At 37.4% G+C, this 16,082-nt stretch overlaps 1 protein-coding gene across 8 annotated transcripts in view; it reads right to left on the bottom strand.

The window, feature by feature from the left end:
- The window catches only part of col12a1a (collagen, type XII, alpha 1a), a 111,103-nt gene that overhangs the window by 76,658 nt on the left and 18,363 nt on the right, over positions 1-16,082 (bottom strand). For 7 of the 8 annotated variants that reach the window (XM_067456178.1, XM_067456171.1, XM_067456176.1 and 4 more), the window contains exons 14-17: positions 8,477-8,746; positions 5,767-6,033; positions 5,476-5,668; positions 3,657-3,781 (exon numbers count right to left, since the gene is read on the bottom strand). The exons of the other annotated variant lie outside the window; for it this stretch is intronic. In XM_067456178.1, coding sequence (XP_067312279.1) covers positions 3,657-3,781; positions 5,476-5,668; positions 5,767-6,033; positions 8,477-8,746 — 855 coding nt within the window. The remainder of the gene's footprint in view (positions 1-3,656; positions 3,782-5,475; positions 5,669-5,766; positions 6,034-8,476; positions 8,747-16,082) is intronic. 8 annotated transcript variants of the gene reach the window in all.

Consider the following 16,082-nt stretch of genomic DNA (forward strand, 5'->3'; position numbering starts at 1 on the left):
TTATATCACACAATTCTGACTTTCTATGAATTCTGACTTTAAATCTCTCAATTCTGACTTTATATCTCTCAATTCTGACTTTATATCTCTCAATTCTGACTTTATATCTCACAATTCTGACTTTATATCTCTCAAATCTGACTTCATATCTCTCAACTCACAATTCTGACTTCATATCTCTCAACTCACAATTCTGACTTCATATCTCTCAACTCACAATTCTGACTTTATATCTGTCAATTCTGACTTTATATCTCTCAATTCTGACTTTATATCTCACAATTCTGACTTTATATCTCTCAATTCTGACTTTATATCTCTCAATTCGGACTTTATATCTCACAATTCTGACTTTATATCTCTCAATTCTGACTTTATATCTCACAATTCTGACTTTATATCTCTCAATTCTGACTTTATATCTGTCAATTCTGACTTTATATCTCTCAATTCTGACTTTATATCTCTCAATTCTGACTTTATATCTCTCAATTCTGACTTTATATCTCTCAAGTCTGACTTTATATCACACAATTCTGACTTTATATCACACAATTCTGACTTTATATCTGTCAATTCTGACTTTATATCTGTCAATTCTGACTTTATATCTCTCAATTCTGACTTTATATCTCTCAATTCTGACTTTATATCTCTCAATTCTGACTTTATATCACACAATTCTGACTTTCTATGAATTCTGACTTTATATCTCTCAATTCTGACTTTATATCTGTCAATTCTGACTTTATATCACACAATTCTGACTTTCTATGAATTCTGACTTTATATCTCTCAATTCTGACTTTATATCTCTCAATTCTGACTTTATATCACACAATTCTGACTTTCTATGAATTCTGACTTTATATCTCTCAATTCTGACTTTATATCTCTCAATTCTGACTTTATATCTCACAATTCTGACTTCATATCTCTCAACTCACAATTCTGACTTCATATCTCTCAACTCACAATTCTGACTTTATATCTGTCAATTCTGACTTTATATCTGTCAATTCTGACTTTATATCTCACAATTCTGACTTTATATCTCACAATTCTGACTTTATATCTGTCAATTCTGACTTCATATCTCTCAACTCACAATTCTGACTTTATATCTGTCAATTCTGACTTTATATCTCACAATTCTGACTTTATATCTGTCAATTCTGACTTTATATCTCTCAATTCTGACTTTATATCTCACAATTCTGACTTTATATCTCTCAATTCTGACTTCATATCTCTCAACTCACAATTCTGACTTTATATCTCACAATTCTGACTTTATATCTCTCAATTCTGACTTCATATCTCTCAACTCACAATTCTGACTTCATATCTCTCAACTCACAATTCTGACTTCATATCTCTCAACTCACAATTCTGACTTTATATCTCTCAATTCTGACTTTATATCTCACAATTCTGACTTTATATCTCACAATTCTGACTTTATATCTGTCAATTCTGACTTCATATCTCTCAACTCACAATTCTGACTTTATATCTCACAATTCTGACTTTATATCTGTCAATTCTGACTTTATATCTCTCAATTCTGACTTTATATCTCACAATTCTGACTTTATATCTCACAATTCTGACTTTATATCTGTCAATTCTGACTTTATATCTCTCAATTCTGACTTTATATCTCACAATTCTGACTTTATATCTCTCAATTCTGACTTCATATCTCTCAACTCACAATTCTGACTTCATATCTCTCAACTCACAATTCTGACTTTATATCTCACAATTCTGACTTTATATCTCTCAATTCTGACTTTATATCTGTCAATTCTGACTTTATATCTCTCAATTCTGACTTTATATCTCTCAATTCTGACTTTATATCTCTCAAGTCTGACTTTATATCACACAATTCTGACTTTATATCTGTCAATTCTGACTTTATATCTCACAATTCTGACTTTATATCTCTCAATTCTGACTTTATATCTCTCAATTCTGACTTTAATCACACAATTCTGACATTCTATGAATTCTGACTTTATATTTAATAATTCTGACTTCATATCACAATTCACACAGCTCAAATACTAAGAAATTATAAAATTCATGTTATTTTATATTTAATAGTTATTGCATTAACTAACATTAATTAAAAATGAGCAACACATTTTTACTGTATGTATTAAATGTTAGTTAATAAATATTAAAATGTTCATTGTTAGTTTATGTTAGCTCAGATACAAGCTTTGATTTTAATAATGTATTAGTAAATTTTGAAATTGACAAACTAAGAATAGTAATAAATTCTTTACTAGTATTTATTTTTGTTAGTTCATAATGTAGTTAAAGCCACAATATGTAGTTTCTGCCACTAGAGGTTGTTTATTTAAAACAAAGGTGTAGCTTGATGAAGCCTTGATTTTGCAGAGCTTATATTATGCCAAAGACATTTCTGCGTCTTCCGCATGTGTATATGTGGGCTAGCGCAGCGCTGTTTTATCATATTACACACATTTGAGTGTGTTGAAAGTTATGTTACAATGCCACTAAGTGCGTTCGCTCTGTTACTATGAGACACTTGTTCACACTAGTGTGAGCTAGATTGATTTCAGGCATGGTATAACCAGGCAGACTAACTGTGTTGAGCTCTATAACAATCATTAGTTTTATGTCAATGAATGATCCAAACAGTTGCTCACCTGTCTAATAAAACACATCATATATTAAAGCATCTCTGGTGTTTCCGGAAATCGGAAATTGAGGTAACGCGGGTATGATGTCATTGATAGGCGATGCATGGTCCGTGTCCTGGTTAAAATTGCATATTTCTCTGGATTTAAACATTCTTGGAAACATTTGGTACAATGTAAGTACACAAGTCAACAGAATAAACAACATTGTTCTAGTGGTTTTGGGATATTTTAATCCAAAAATCTTACATTTTGTGCCTTTAACTAATGATGTGTAAAGTGTTACCAATTAAGCTTTTAAAATACATGATAGAGGCATGTATATCATGTACCAATTTTTCCATATAACTTTTTTTTGTGCGTGTGTCTGTCACATGTAAATGAATAGCTGCACATTACACCTCATCTCTAGCCTGGGAATATATCCCTTTCCCTTTCCTGCTGGTATTGGTCGGCCGACCCTCACCATCGGATCTGTTTCCAATTAGGAGAGACATTCCAGACGAGGGTCAACAGACCATGTGCAAAGCTTTCATTCTGTATGTCACTTTTTTCCTAACCAAGTTGTAAAGCATTAGTAATTGTAAGCAGATAGATCTTTCTAGCTCTTGCGATGGCAGAGACATGGCTACCATGTGGCGCAGTCACCCTGTCTGCTCTTTCACAACACAATTAGCTGTGCTGAAAGGTATTTGCCATTACTCAAAGCACTAGACAGCTGCCTATTTTTCCCATTCCAAACTGTCAAAGAACTTTAAAATTTTACGCTTTGTTATATATGGAGTCTTTGTGATGAAATAAATGCATAGCAGACCAACAGATTTGCACTATATTTCACAACAAATGGTGCATGCTAATTGTTTTGGAACTCAAGTTACTTTGTACATAATGACGGTAATGTCATAAGATCTGATGTTACTTTGGGAAGGTTAAAGTAGCAGGGGTCAGAGAGAGATTAATTATTTTTTTTATTAATCTTACCTGGAGTTGGTAAGGTTGGAGGTGGAGGAGCGTCAGAGAGGGTGGTCTTCTCCTCTCCAGCCAATGGCATACTCTCTCCTCCATCAAACATACCAAACACACTCACTGTATACTTGGTGCCAGCCCTGAGATGATGAGAGCGACACAAATCAGTCACACAATCTCGTCTATCAACCTTAAAAGGTAAATGGATTATTACCCTTATATGAGTGCACAACAAGGCTTTCCTCCTTAGCCAGATTTGTACTGAATGCTAATGTACCAAGACATTTATAGAGATTTTAAAAGACCAAATATAGTATGAACCTAATTGAGGATGAATACAATATACAGGCAAGCAGATGAGCCCGGAATATGAACACAACAAATTCAATTCAGATGTAAGCAGCTCTACAGAAAACAATTGTGTCATTATTGAGCTCAAGTCAGTTCAATATGGATTCAGTTCTGTTTAATAACAGTGCCAGTAACACTTAATTTCAATGGTCCACTTTAGACAGCCTACTAACTATAAGTAACCTTGTAACTGCATGTCAAAAAGCAGTCATGTAAGTATTAGAGACTGTCTGCTTAACATGACTGTCTCCTGTACTCTTTCCCCACTAGCATTTAAAATAAAAAAAGTTGCCAGTCACACCAGCATTTTTGACTATTTTTACAAAATGTTCATGGCCTCTAGAATATTCTTTTGTATGAATATCTGAACATGTAATATTAAAAATATACATTTTATAACCATTTTAGCTCTATGCTTTTTCTATCAACACTCAAAATAAGTAAGTAAGGTAAGTTTAATTTTAAAAAAAAGTTGTTTTTATCAAAGACTACATCCAGATCAGATTCAGAACGATGATCAAAGCACAGATGGAGTGGATGGACTCCATCAACACCCCCAAAGCTTCATAATCCTGTAACTCATCCTGGGTCCACATTTTTCTTTCAGTAATATTAGGCAGTTTTGATTTATATGTTGTTTAATGTTGATGATCGCATTATTTTACATGTGCTATCGCTGGTCTCTGCTTCTTCTTCACTTGTGTTTTGATCTGAGGATTCTTTCAGATGTGTCATAGTGGTGAGAAAAGAGTTAATATCTGTCTGCTTAATATCTGCTAACACATTATTTTGATGCTCCCTAACAAACATTCTACTGAACAGGCCTAAAAGTAACTTTGTAACTACTTGTAAACTTATTCTACTAATACCTAACAGACTACTAATACTCTAATGAGAGTTAGTTGAGATGTAGTTGTATATAGTTGCAAAGTTAGTAGAATGTCTAAAGTGAACCATCAGAATAAAATGTAACCATAGTGCTAGTGTTGCACTGTTAGTGTCATTATCAAGCTTAATTCAGTTCAAATTTTGTTCTCATCTGAGAGTGTCAGTGCAGCTAATTAAAACTATATATTAACTGGCTTATATACTCATCGTTCACTGTTTTCCTTATGAGAGGTGATCTAAATATTTGAGGCTTGAAATGAATGGAGCATTGACAGGCCTGTGCTGGAATTCAATGGATGTTTTGCTTTTCAGGGACCAATTGCATAAACGTAGTCACTAATTTAAACTTTTTATGAAACTAACTTACAGTTATGTCCAGCCGTAAACAAAAAAATAAAACAACTAGTCAAAGCAGTTATTGCAGTCAGCCCCATGCCTTTCACATGACTGAAAACTATGACCATTAAGACCATTAACATGTTTTCAGAAGATATATAGTGTACATTTGATTTCACGTTGACTTTAAAGGTGCTTTATAGGGCATATCTTCAGACGTCTGTTAAGTGTTTTATGTGTCTGCTTTGGCGTCTCATACCTTAGCTCCTCCAGAACCACTGTGTTGTCATAGGGGCCTACTAGCAACTCTCCCAGGTCCACATCCTCTCCAATGGGATGGAAGGTAACCTTGTAGCCCTTCACATCCCCGGGAGCATGATCCCAGGTCACTCTGAAACTGGTTTTAGTGGGCTCTGAAGTTTGCAGGTTTCTGGGAGCTTTATATTGAGATACTGCAGAGATAATAAACAGATGTCGAAAGCATATAAACAGTCAAATACCTTTGGACCTTTAACCTAAACAAGTTGTCATATCTCTTGTACTAACTTACATGTGGTTCCTTTTCCTTGTCTTGCTCTTCCATCGCCAAACTTGTAGACGGGAACCACAGTGACATCGTAAGTGGTCTGGGATTGCAAGCGCCTCAAGACTAAAGTGTTGGTGTCTCCTGGTGCTTTGGCGGCCATATGACGTGTGTCACCCTGAGGTTTATACGTCACCCTATAATTGACAACATTGCCGGGTGCTGGTTTCCATGTCACCCGCATGGTTTTCTCTGTTTCTTCTGACACTGTAAGAACTCTGGCAGCGGCCGACACTGTCAGGGGGGAAAATGAAAGACAATGTTCATTAAATGCTGGACTGATTCAATTCCTAGGGGTCAGGAAAACCAAACCATCTGAATAATGAAAGCTCGTCTGCCAAGATAATCTTGATCTAACACAGGCCGTTCCAAACTGAGAGGGTAAAACCAGACATGCCAAACGGCTGTACGTCATGCATAACGCAGAAGCTCTAGGACTGTCTGCAATGTTCTCTTTTCATGCCGTGACCGGAGCGCTTTTACGCAGGAGGGAAAGGAATGAATTGTCCGCTTTAATCGGCATATGGAATACTTTCAAATAGGGAGTTTTATGGATGGAAAACAACATTTCCAAGTTTTCAAAGAATCGCTGTTCCAAAAGGACACTCTGTTAATGTTGGTCCTGAAAGAGGTAAGGAATAAAGTGATGGCAGAATTAAAATGCAGCCACCTAAGCCAGGAAACTGTTTTCGGCTCAACTGCTGGACTTTTTAGATGACAGATGATAAATAAACAGTCAGACAGCAAGATAATAATAAAGAGTTTCTCCATTGATTGCTAAATATGAGGATGCAGTAAGTGCTGTAGAGTGTGTTGAAATCCTGCATCCCTTGATAATAGAGAGCATGTGTAAATCATTAAATCAGCCACTACACACACTCCTACACCTCTGTACACTACACCATATGTGTAGAGGTATTTTAGAGGAAACAGTGGCAATGACGTAAACCGATGGCAATGACACTGCCCACGCTTGGTGTTGAGCTTATGAAAGGAAATGATAGTCACTTTTCCACTTTTTCCATATCGGAATGAACACTGAGACATTTCTGTATTACAGTTTTTGCCTCCAGCTTACTTGAGACCATGCCATTATGTTGTTGTTTTTTTCTTATAAAAAAGCCATTAATTAACGATGAGAAAAAAACTTTCTATGATTTTGAGGGTTGGTACCAGGGTGCTAATGCTAAGGTATTCCTGCTGTACATTTCTATATGATTGTTGAGTTCATGGTAGCCTTTCATAGGGAAAAAAAGGTCTGCTGTGCATTGTCTAGCACTGAATGAAGCACCGCTCACACAGAAGTTACTTTCAAAGCAAGCAGCTTTCTGTATCTTAGCACAAAGAATTCACGTGACCAAAATGTTCACTCTTACATAAGGATTCAAAATGAAAATGACTGGATCTCGGCAGCATAATTTTGACAGTCAACATTTAATGTGACCACACCATAAGTGGTTGCTTGGTCATTACTAGGGTGTATAAGGTTGCCACGATACTGGGATTTCCAACTTTGATACGACACCCTGAAAAAAAAAAAACGATATTCGATACTATTTTCAATACCATGGGAGAAAACTATCATAAAAAAACGTCATACAGATCATTTGTTACTATCTCATAATTTTTTGATAATTTGGGTAATTTAGTTGCAATAGCTTACACACAGCACAGGAGGCTTTATTTGAATCATTGAACTACATTTACAAAAAAAAAAAAAAAAAGACAAATAGACAGTAATAACAATAGCACAAATGATAATGCTATCACAAATAAATACAACAAAAATTTCAGGTGGCTCTAACAGTATTCAGATAAGAAATACTACAGAAATTAAAATAACCAAATGTAAGATAATAACTTTTTCTTTGTAAAAAAATAAATCAATTATAGATTAATGCTTGCAATTAAAATTCCAAAAGTTATTCAATCCAGTGCAGAGGGTGATTTTCTTTGTCTTTAGTTTTTTGATTAAAATGACGGACAATTTAAGAGACCGTTTAAGTGTTATAAGCCCAAAAATAAGTCAATTTGGTACTCGTGAGCTGTTTGAGTGGCAGCTTTTTATATGGATCAGTGGTGTACGAAACCTGCACGAATGTGTAAAGTGATGCGCAATACAAGCACTATTCATGCGAATGAGACAAGTGAGTGACAGGAGGCGGGAGTGTGTCAATTCGAGAGCAAGAATTTGCAGCTAGTATTGATATATATCGAAACAATTTTGACAACACTAAACAACACTTTTGGTCTCAGTGGTTCCTATAGGTTGTTGCTTATTGGCCCACCCTCAAGTCTGTACATTATTCTGGTCTCTAGATATGTCTTGTGTGTCGGTTTTGTCATCCTTCAGGTGAAAATCATAAGTCTAGTATGTTTCTGAGGCAAGCGATATCTTTCTTTTGCTAGTAGCAGAGTTTAAGTTTAATCTGTGTGCAGACTGTGGACCCCTTCGTTAACTGCTGGCGTTCCAATTCAAATTGGTGCGGCAGATATACTTCATCGAGGTTTATGTGCATGTCAGTGGAATATTCTGACATTATATACAGTATATCAAGTTTTTTTCCTCTCTGGGGTAGGTTACCTCAGGACGAGAGGCCCACCCCAGACACACAGAGCGAGGTAAAGCGCGCCCGGTCATATGCTGAAGTCATTTTGCAGGCGGGAATGGACTTACCATCTGTGGTCTCCTCTCCATGCAGTGGCTGCCCCTCCTCTTGTCTGTAGGCAGCATAAACAGAAACCTTGTAGCGGGTCTCCGGTGTAAGCCCATCCAGAACAGTGGTGGTTAAGTCCCCGGAGACGGTTTTCTCGCCAGCTTCCTCTGAAAAGAGTGATTTCCAGGTGACCCGATAGAGATTGACGTTGCCAGGGGCAGCAGTCCAGGATGCTACAAAACTGCTTTCAGTGACATCTGAAGTAACCAGATTTGAAGGTGAACCAAGTTCTGAATGATTGAGAAAAAAGACAAAACAATTTTTAAAACGGATCACATTACATGCAAAATATCACAAGGTCTGGTTACAAACAAGCAACAATCCCTTCCCTGCTAAAAAAAAAAAAAAAAAGCACATTAAACCCGGTTACATTGTTTTTATTGTAACCAAGTCCAGAGAAAGACTCATTGTGGAATGCGAGTGTGTTAGTGAGATGACGAGGAGAGAAGAGCGATCCAGGATCACTGCACTAACAAAAACATTACCTTCCAAAGGATCCTAAGGCTAGGAATGTGCTTATTTATTTTCAACAATGTGAATGTCTCAGTTGAGCATTATTTATTTTTTATTGCTACATTTCACTGTGGGCTCTTTAGTAAATCAGTCCACAGGTTTTACAAACAGACTTTTACAATATGGACTCAAAATTAATGCCACAACATGTAAGTTACTGTGTTAATTCTAATGCCTGATCTGTGACCAGTGATGTAATAAATCATATACAGTCCGATGTTCTTTGTCTATGTGTCAGTAAATGTAAAGCGTTCAAAGAACGCTCCCTTTACAATCGCTGGAGCTGTCAATCAAACAGCACGAGTTTATCAGTGACTAAGTTCTGGACTTGTGCCTCTTATTTACATTGTGTTTGCCCTGTTAGTTATGTTGAAAGCTTCCGTGTGCAGAAATCAAGTTGCAATGCCTTAATTTTTGTTTTGTTTTGTTTTTGACCATTTTTGATGTAAAAATCATACTAAAATTGAAAGTGCACCCCCGGGAAAATTATAAAACAATAAAACACTGCCGTTTATGACCCTTTAAACAGCAGGCTTCAAGAGTGATTAGACCAAGTAAGACCAGCAAAATACTATAGGTGTGTTTAACCTGGGGGTCATATGAATCATTTTGGATTCAAAATGGAATTATACATATAAAATTACTTTTGGAGGTTGACAACCCTGGTCATTGTCTACATTCGCTGAGGGAAAACAGTAGCTCGGACATTCTGCTAAACTTCTCATTCAGTAATTCCCGGAGGTAAGAAAGTCATATGGATGAGGATCGACATAAATTTTCATTATTGAGTGCACTATTCCTTTAAGCATTGATCTGAACGTCTATCTAATTCTCCGCTAGTCTGTCTAAGATGCCGGTAGCTCACAATTGCTTTGATTTTCTCTGTCAGTAATGCATACCATGGAAAACAAGTCTGCAAAAATAATCTCTTCCCTGCTGCCACACATCTGTCACCACATCTACTTTCCATTGAACACGAAACCCGATCCATTAAACACAGACTGCTAAAACTGCAGATGTAGCTCTCTTTTTGATCTGCGCCATACCACCTACCTATCTTCTCACTCTCTCGTTTTCTCTGAGTCGTGTATGTTGAGTGGGCCGAAGCAGAAGAGAGAAGAGGAGAGGGACCAGAAATGATATGAAAATGTGGGAGAGCCGACAGGGTAGTCAACTAAAATAAACCGCATTGTGAAACTTCCACAGTAATGCCTCTCCCTCTTAGCGCCCATCCTCATGTTCTCCAGACCTCAGCATAGTCACCTGTCTCAAACCCGTTGAGCTCTGCTGGTCTAAAACACGCCAAACAGACCATTTGTCAGTCTACATCAACAGCCCAAGTTGAAGCGCAATTACCATGTTCTACGTCATAGCTCAAACATGGACTAGATATCTCATAGACCTGGGAGGATAGGGATTTAATAATGACAAGATAAGTACTAAGGAAAATTACTGTCCCAATTTCTTTCCGGAGAGTGCTCCAAGGTCTAATTCCTCAAGAACATCTGTACAGGGTTTTTTACTTAGGAATATTTTAGACAGTTGGCGGTTGGACATTGTGTTGGGAGGGACAATGAGAATTATGTTTACATTACATTTTAAAATTGATATGTGAGTGGTGTGTTAGGGTGGTGCTTGCATGTGCAAAAGCCACTGACACTTTGCTAAGGTGTTGAGTGGCTCCTTACCCACCAGGTGCAAACGTCTAGTTATTTAGTAAAGATGCAGCACACCTCTCCCAAACAAGCCTCACATTGTGAGGTACCATTAATGTTCTTAGCACAAACTCTGCGGTGGCTTTACAGTGGCTTAAGTTGATTAGTTAGGGTTAAGAGTTAGTTCAAATCACTAAGCCAACAGTGTTGCTTGCACCATTAAGTAATTCAAGACGAATCAGACAGAGAAGTCAGGACTCCATGCCAGGTTGCCTGGATCTAATGTGCTTCTACAGCCAGCATTGAAGTCTGATTTTACTGACAGAGTGCAGAGGAGATCATATGTTAATGTCTTCTGCAGGCTGCTTTTGATAATTAAAATGCAGACAAACTGCTAATCCCAGACACTACAGTGAGTGCACATCTACTCAGCAAACACATGCTATTAATGAATATTAATTTGTGGTTTTGCATTGAGATAATGCAGCCACTAAACAGAGACGCAACAGCACAATACTGTGCATGAGTTTATTAATGCTGTCCTGATATTGTTATGTGTTGAGGCCAGATTAAAACCAGACTACTTTTGGACCTCCGCATATGCTATTTTTCCATCTTTGATCCTTGTTTTAGTGCTCCAGCCAAGCAAAATGTTGATGCTAACTGGAAACAGGAGTTCTAGCACAAATGTGACTGTCATCCTGAATTACTTCACTTTGGAAAAGTTTGGAGTACCTGGAAGCAAGACAAATTCTCTAGTGCTATGTCCTTCAGCCCAACACATTCTCTTGACAGAAGATCTGACCCCCCATTGCATATTAAGTAATTTTTTTTTGGCCTTTTGCCTTCATTTTGATAGGAACGTGCAAGGGTAGACAGGCATTGGGGAAAAAGGGTCGGGAAAGGACCTCAAGCCATGAGTTGGCTATACGTTTGTCTATTCATCCTCATTTAGACCCTACAGACAGTCATTTACATGCAATCTGCCCGATTTACTACACAGCACTAAAACCCTCCACCTCACCTGTTTGGATTATACATCATCACACAGGGGTGTCAGAAAATCACAGAAATCAAAACAAGTGCTTTTAATGTGATTTTAAACTGTTCAAGTGCAAGAAGACTCCTGCGCTGTTTTCGGTGCTGCACACATATCCAAAACGAGCGCACAGAAAGCCACCTCTCATACTTTATAGTGTGTGATATTGAACTGAGTTCTCTTCCATGTCTTTTTGCACTTAAACGGACAAATACACACCAAAATGTCAATCAAACAACAAAAGACAAAGAGAAAATTCACTGGCTGTTCTTGACTGAATAACTTTTGTAACTGTATTTGTAATGTGTATTTTATTTATAAAGTGCAGTGTTATATCCAGTTTCTGTTTATTTAAAGGTCCCGTTCTTCGCAATTCCATCTTTCAAACTTTAGTTAGTGTGAAATGTTGCTGTTAGAGGATAAATAATACCTGAAAAATTATAAAGCTCAAAGTTCAATGCCAAGCGAGATATTTTATTTAACAGAAGTTCCCTTTTCAAAGCCTACAGCGAACGGCCGGTTTGGACTACACCTCTGCACTTCCTGCTGTAATGACGTCACTAGAACCGTTTATTGACGAACCCTCCGCCCACAAGAACACGCAAAATAGGGGGCGGGGTCTCGTTGCTCTCCCACGTGGAGAAGAGCGCACATTCAGCGCTTGCATCTCCCCATTATGGTAAGAGGCGGGACCTTTCCGGGCAAAGTGCGCTAAGCTGCTGTCCAATCACAACACGGGAAACGCTGGCCCAATCAGAACTCGTTACGTGTTTCTGAAGGAGGGACTTCAAAGAACAAGGAAATCATCAGGCCGTCTTTAGGACAGAGGAAACAGCGCTGTACAGATAAGTCAATTGTGTGAAAAAAATATGAAAAAACATGAACTCATGTTATATTGCACACTGTAAACAAAATCAAAGCTTCGAAAACAGGCGAAGAACGGGACCTTTAAATCATACTTTGTTCAACTGTATTTATTTGTGCTATTGCTAATTCGTTTTTTTTTTTATTACTGAGTGTTTTCTTGTCTAAATGTATATTAGTTAAGCTAGTTGTTTTGCTATGGTATTTTTAAACCATAGACAAAATTCCTTGTGTAAGTGTTCTTTAGCCTGTTGAATTTTGTTCATGTTATTCAGCTACAATGAAACGTTTTGCAATAAGACTTAGAATAAATGTGAATGATGTTTTTTTTTAATACCTTGGAATCAAAATTAGGATTCAATAAGAGTTGGAATCGATAAGCAGAGTTTCAAGTCCATTATATCTAGTCCGCCAAGACCGAATACATTAACAATATCCGTTAACATGCTACAACTATTCCAAAAGTCCGTTTGTCATGATTGAAATATGGCTTACACAGCTGCATTTAAACTTCAGAAACATGCTTTTTGCCCACAGACCGTAGTTGCACTATCAACAAGCAGGGCCTAAATCAAACCAGTCAAACCTTGAGCCCCGGTCATGGTTGCCATATTTAACTAAACAGACTAATAGCTACATCATGAACAATTTAGCTGCATTTTCCATTGATTTCCTCTTTGTAGCTATTTCATACAGACTTTATCCAATTTCAGGCCCTGGATCTAATTTCCGGGTCTTCTCACCCGTGTCCACATTCAGAAAGAGCAAACTCTGCCACTGACTGAGTGGAATAAAGTATGGCACATCAGAGAAGTCAATCTTTAAAAGGTAATGAATAGATTGGGTGGTCACAAGCTGAGAACATATTGGTATTGAACATCTTGAACGTGCTTTTGAACATCTGCCATTTATAGCCGACGAAAAACAATCTATGACTTACTCTTGGACATTACAGAAGTTAATTTCCAATAGCACACTGATTAAGCTCTGCAAAATTTGCCTGGAATCCATCTGGAAGGTGCCTGATGAGCAAATGAGGTCTGTCCTCTCTCTTCTTGCAGAATTCAGCTCATATTCAGTAAAACAGGGCAGCGCTCTTGGCTCAGAGACATAATCTGGTGCTGGCAAAGATCTCACAGCCCAAGCCCAGTTTCCACAAAAACTATCATGAGACAAAACTCAAGCTGACTGCGACCACATTCACCAGATGTTAAAACACATAGACGCTCTGAGACCCCTGGAACAAACTGGCTGATTTAGAAAAACAAGTTTTTTTTTTTGCATTCAGAAGACAATTATAATGACATCTTTAACAGTAGGCTGAACATGAGATGCGATGTGATTCTCACACCCTCCGAATGAACTGATCAGTCCCTAAAGCCCTTACTTAAGGTCACTTCCTAATTGCCCTAACCGGGCTTGACCATTTTCTGGAGGCTGAGGGCAACTAAAACAAAGAAAGCTGTGTTATCCTCTAGGATATGGAGTATAACGAAGCTCAGTCTGGAAACGCCTTGTCATCGGCCAGAAATTAGTCAAATGTTTCCTTCGCCTCTGTGTTGAAAGGCTGTTTGAGTCAGCACACATAATGACAAGCCTCTGAAATATGTCCTTTTGTATAATGTGCAAAAGACAATCATTAGCGGTTCCTGTTAGATCTTGTAATTGGTATTTTTAATATGACACTGCTTGTAATCCATCCCAAAAAAAGACGTGCATCAAGTACTGGGCATTTAAAGGGATAGTCCACCCAAAAATGAAAATGATCCCATGATTTACTCACCCTCAAGCCATCCTAGGTGTGTACGACATTCTTCTTTCATACAAATACAATTAGTGATATTAAACATGTCCTGGCTTCCAAGCTTTATAATGGCAGTGAATGGTATTTTATGTCTGTTTTGAAATCCATAAAAGTGTATCTGTCCATCATTAAAAAAATTCCACACGGCTCCAGGGGGGTTACTAAAGGCCTTTTGAAGTGAATTGATGCGTTTGTGTGAGAAATATATCTATATTTAAAACGTTATTAAGTAGACAGCGAAAGAATAACAACTAAACGGATGCATTGGTTTTGCTCTATCCTTGGCGCATACGTCAGTTCAGTTGTTATTCTTTCGCTGTTTGCCAGAAGCTAGTTTTTTCCTTAATAACGTATTAAATATGGACATTTTTCTCACACAAACACATTGATTTGCTTCAGAAGGCCTTTGTTAACCCCCTGGAGCCGTGTGGATTCGTTTTATGATGGACAGATGCACTTTTATGGACTTCAAAATCAGACACAGACACAAACTACCATTCACTGCCATTATAAAGCTTGGAAGAGCCAGCACATTTTTTTTAATATAACTCAGATTGTGTTAATATGAAAGAAGAACATCATGTACACATAGGATGACTTGAGGGTAAGTAAACCATGGGCTAATTTTCATTTCTGGGTGAACTAACCCTTTGAGGCAGATACGTTTAGGCTAAAAACCTTGGATTAAGTTGTTTGGCAGTGACTCAAATTAAGCAAGCCCACAAGTTAATAGCACAGCAACTCACAGTGACATGCTTTTTATCGAGAGAATATTAAGAGAGACATGAACTTTACTTTTTAAGAAGGCAAAAAAAAGGCAAATTACTTAGTGGTTTGTAAGCCGGACCTTAACAGGACACTGTCATCTGTTAAGAAATAACTAGCAATCACTTAAAATCCTTCTGGCTGCACATCATCAAAACAGTATGGAATATATATATATTGACATGAAGTGGTTTTAAATTAGTAACTTTGATTTAAGTTTAAAACCCCAAATTCTGATTGCTAGACCACGGTTAGAAACTAGAAAAGATTTCTCCAAACTAATATCTCTTGAGGTTTTGTTTCCATTCACTATTCATGCAATGCCAAGCATGAGTGAGGAAATTTTTACAAGCTCAGCTAATTCATCTGCTGCCCACACACCAAATGTATAAAGCCACAGCGTGGGGGAATCCACACAGTGAGATCTGTCATTAGATGACACAATCTAAAAGGTCATCCATTCGGTTCCCAAAATTACGGAGTGCACTTCAAACTGACAGACAACACTGAAAGTCGTTTAAGTACATCTGTCCTCTGTTAAGAGTGTGATATGGAAGCATGTGAAGAAATGATTAGAGTAGCAGAAGTCACTGTCTAAAACAAAACATTGAACATCTTTTGTTTCTTCATTTTCAATTTCTCATTTGATATCTGAATTTATAGATTGGCTTTCTCACAGTGGACAACCTGTCTTCAAGGAGTTTGCCTCTGTTATTGAAAAATTGAGTGTCGGTCAACCACTGGTGCTGACTGCCATCTGGGTTCTTGAACCACGTAACCCATCGTTTTTAGTTTCATATAATACAGTGTACATCAGACATTTGAACTGCAATGTAAAAAGCACAAGCTTCATTTGTAATCAGGGCTTGACATTAACTTTTTTGCTCACCAGCCACTGTGGCTAGTGATTTTCCAAAGTTACAAGC

The sequence above is a fragment of the Pseudorasbora parva genome, chromosome 10 (assembly GCF_024679245.1).
Source record: "Pseudorasbora parva isolate DD20220531a chromosome 10, ASM2467924v1, whole genome shotgun sequence".
Lineage (NCBI taxonomy): Eukaryota > Metazoa > Chordata > Actinopteri > Cypriniformes > Gobionidae > Pseudorasbora > Pseudorasbora parva.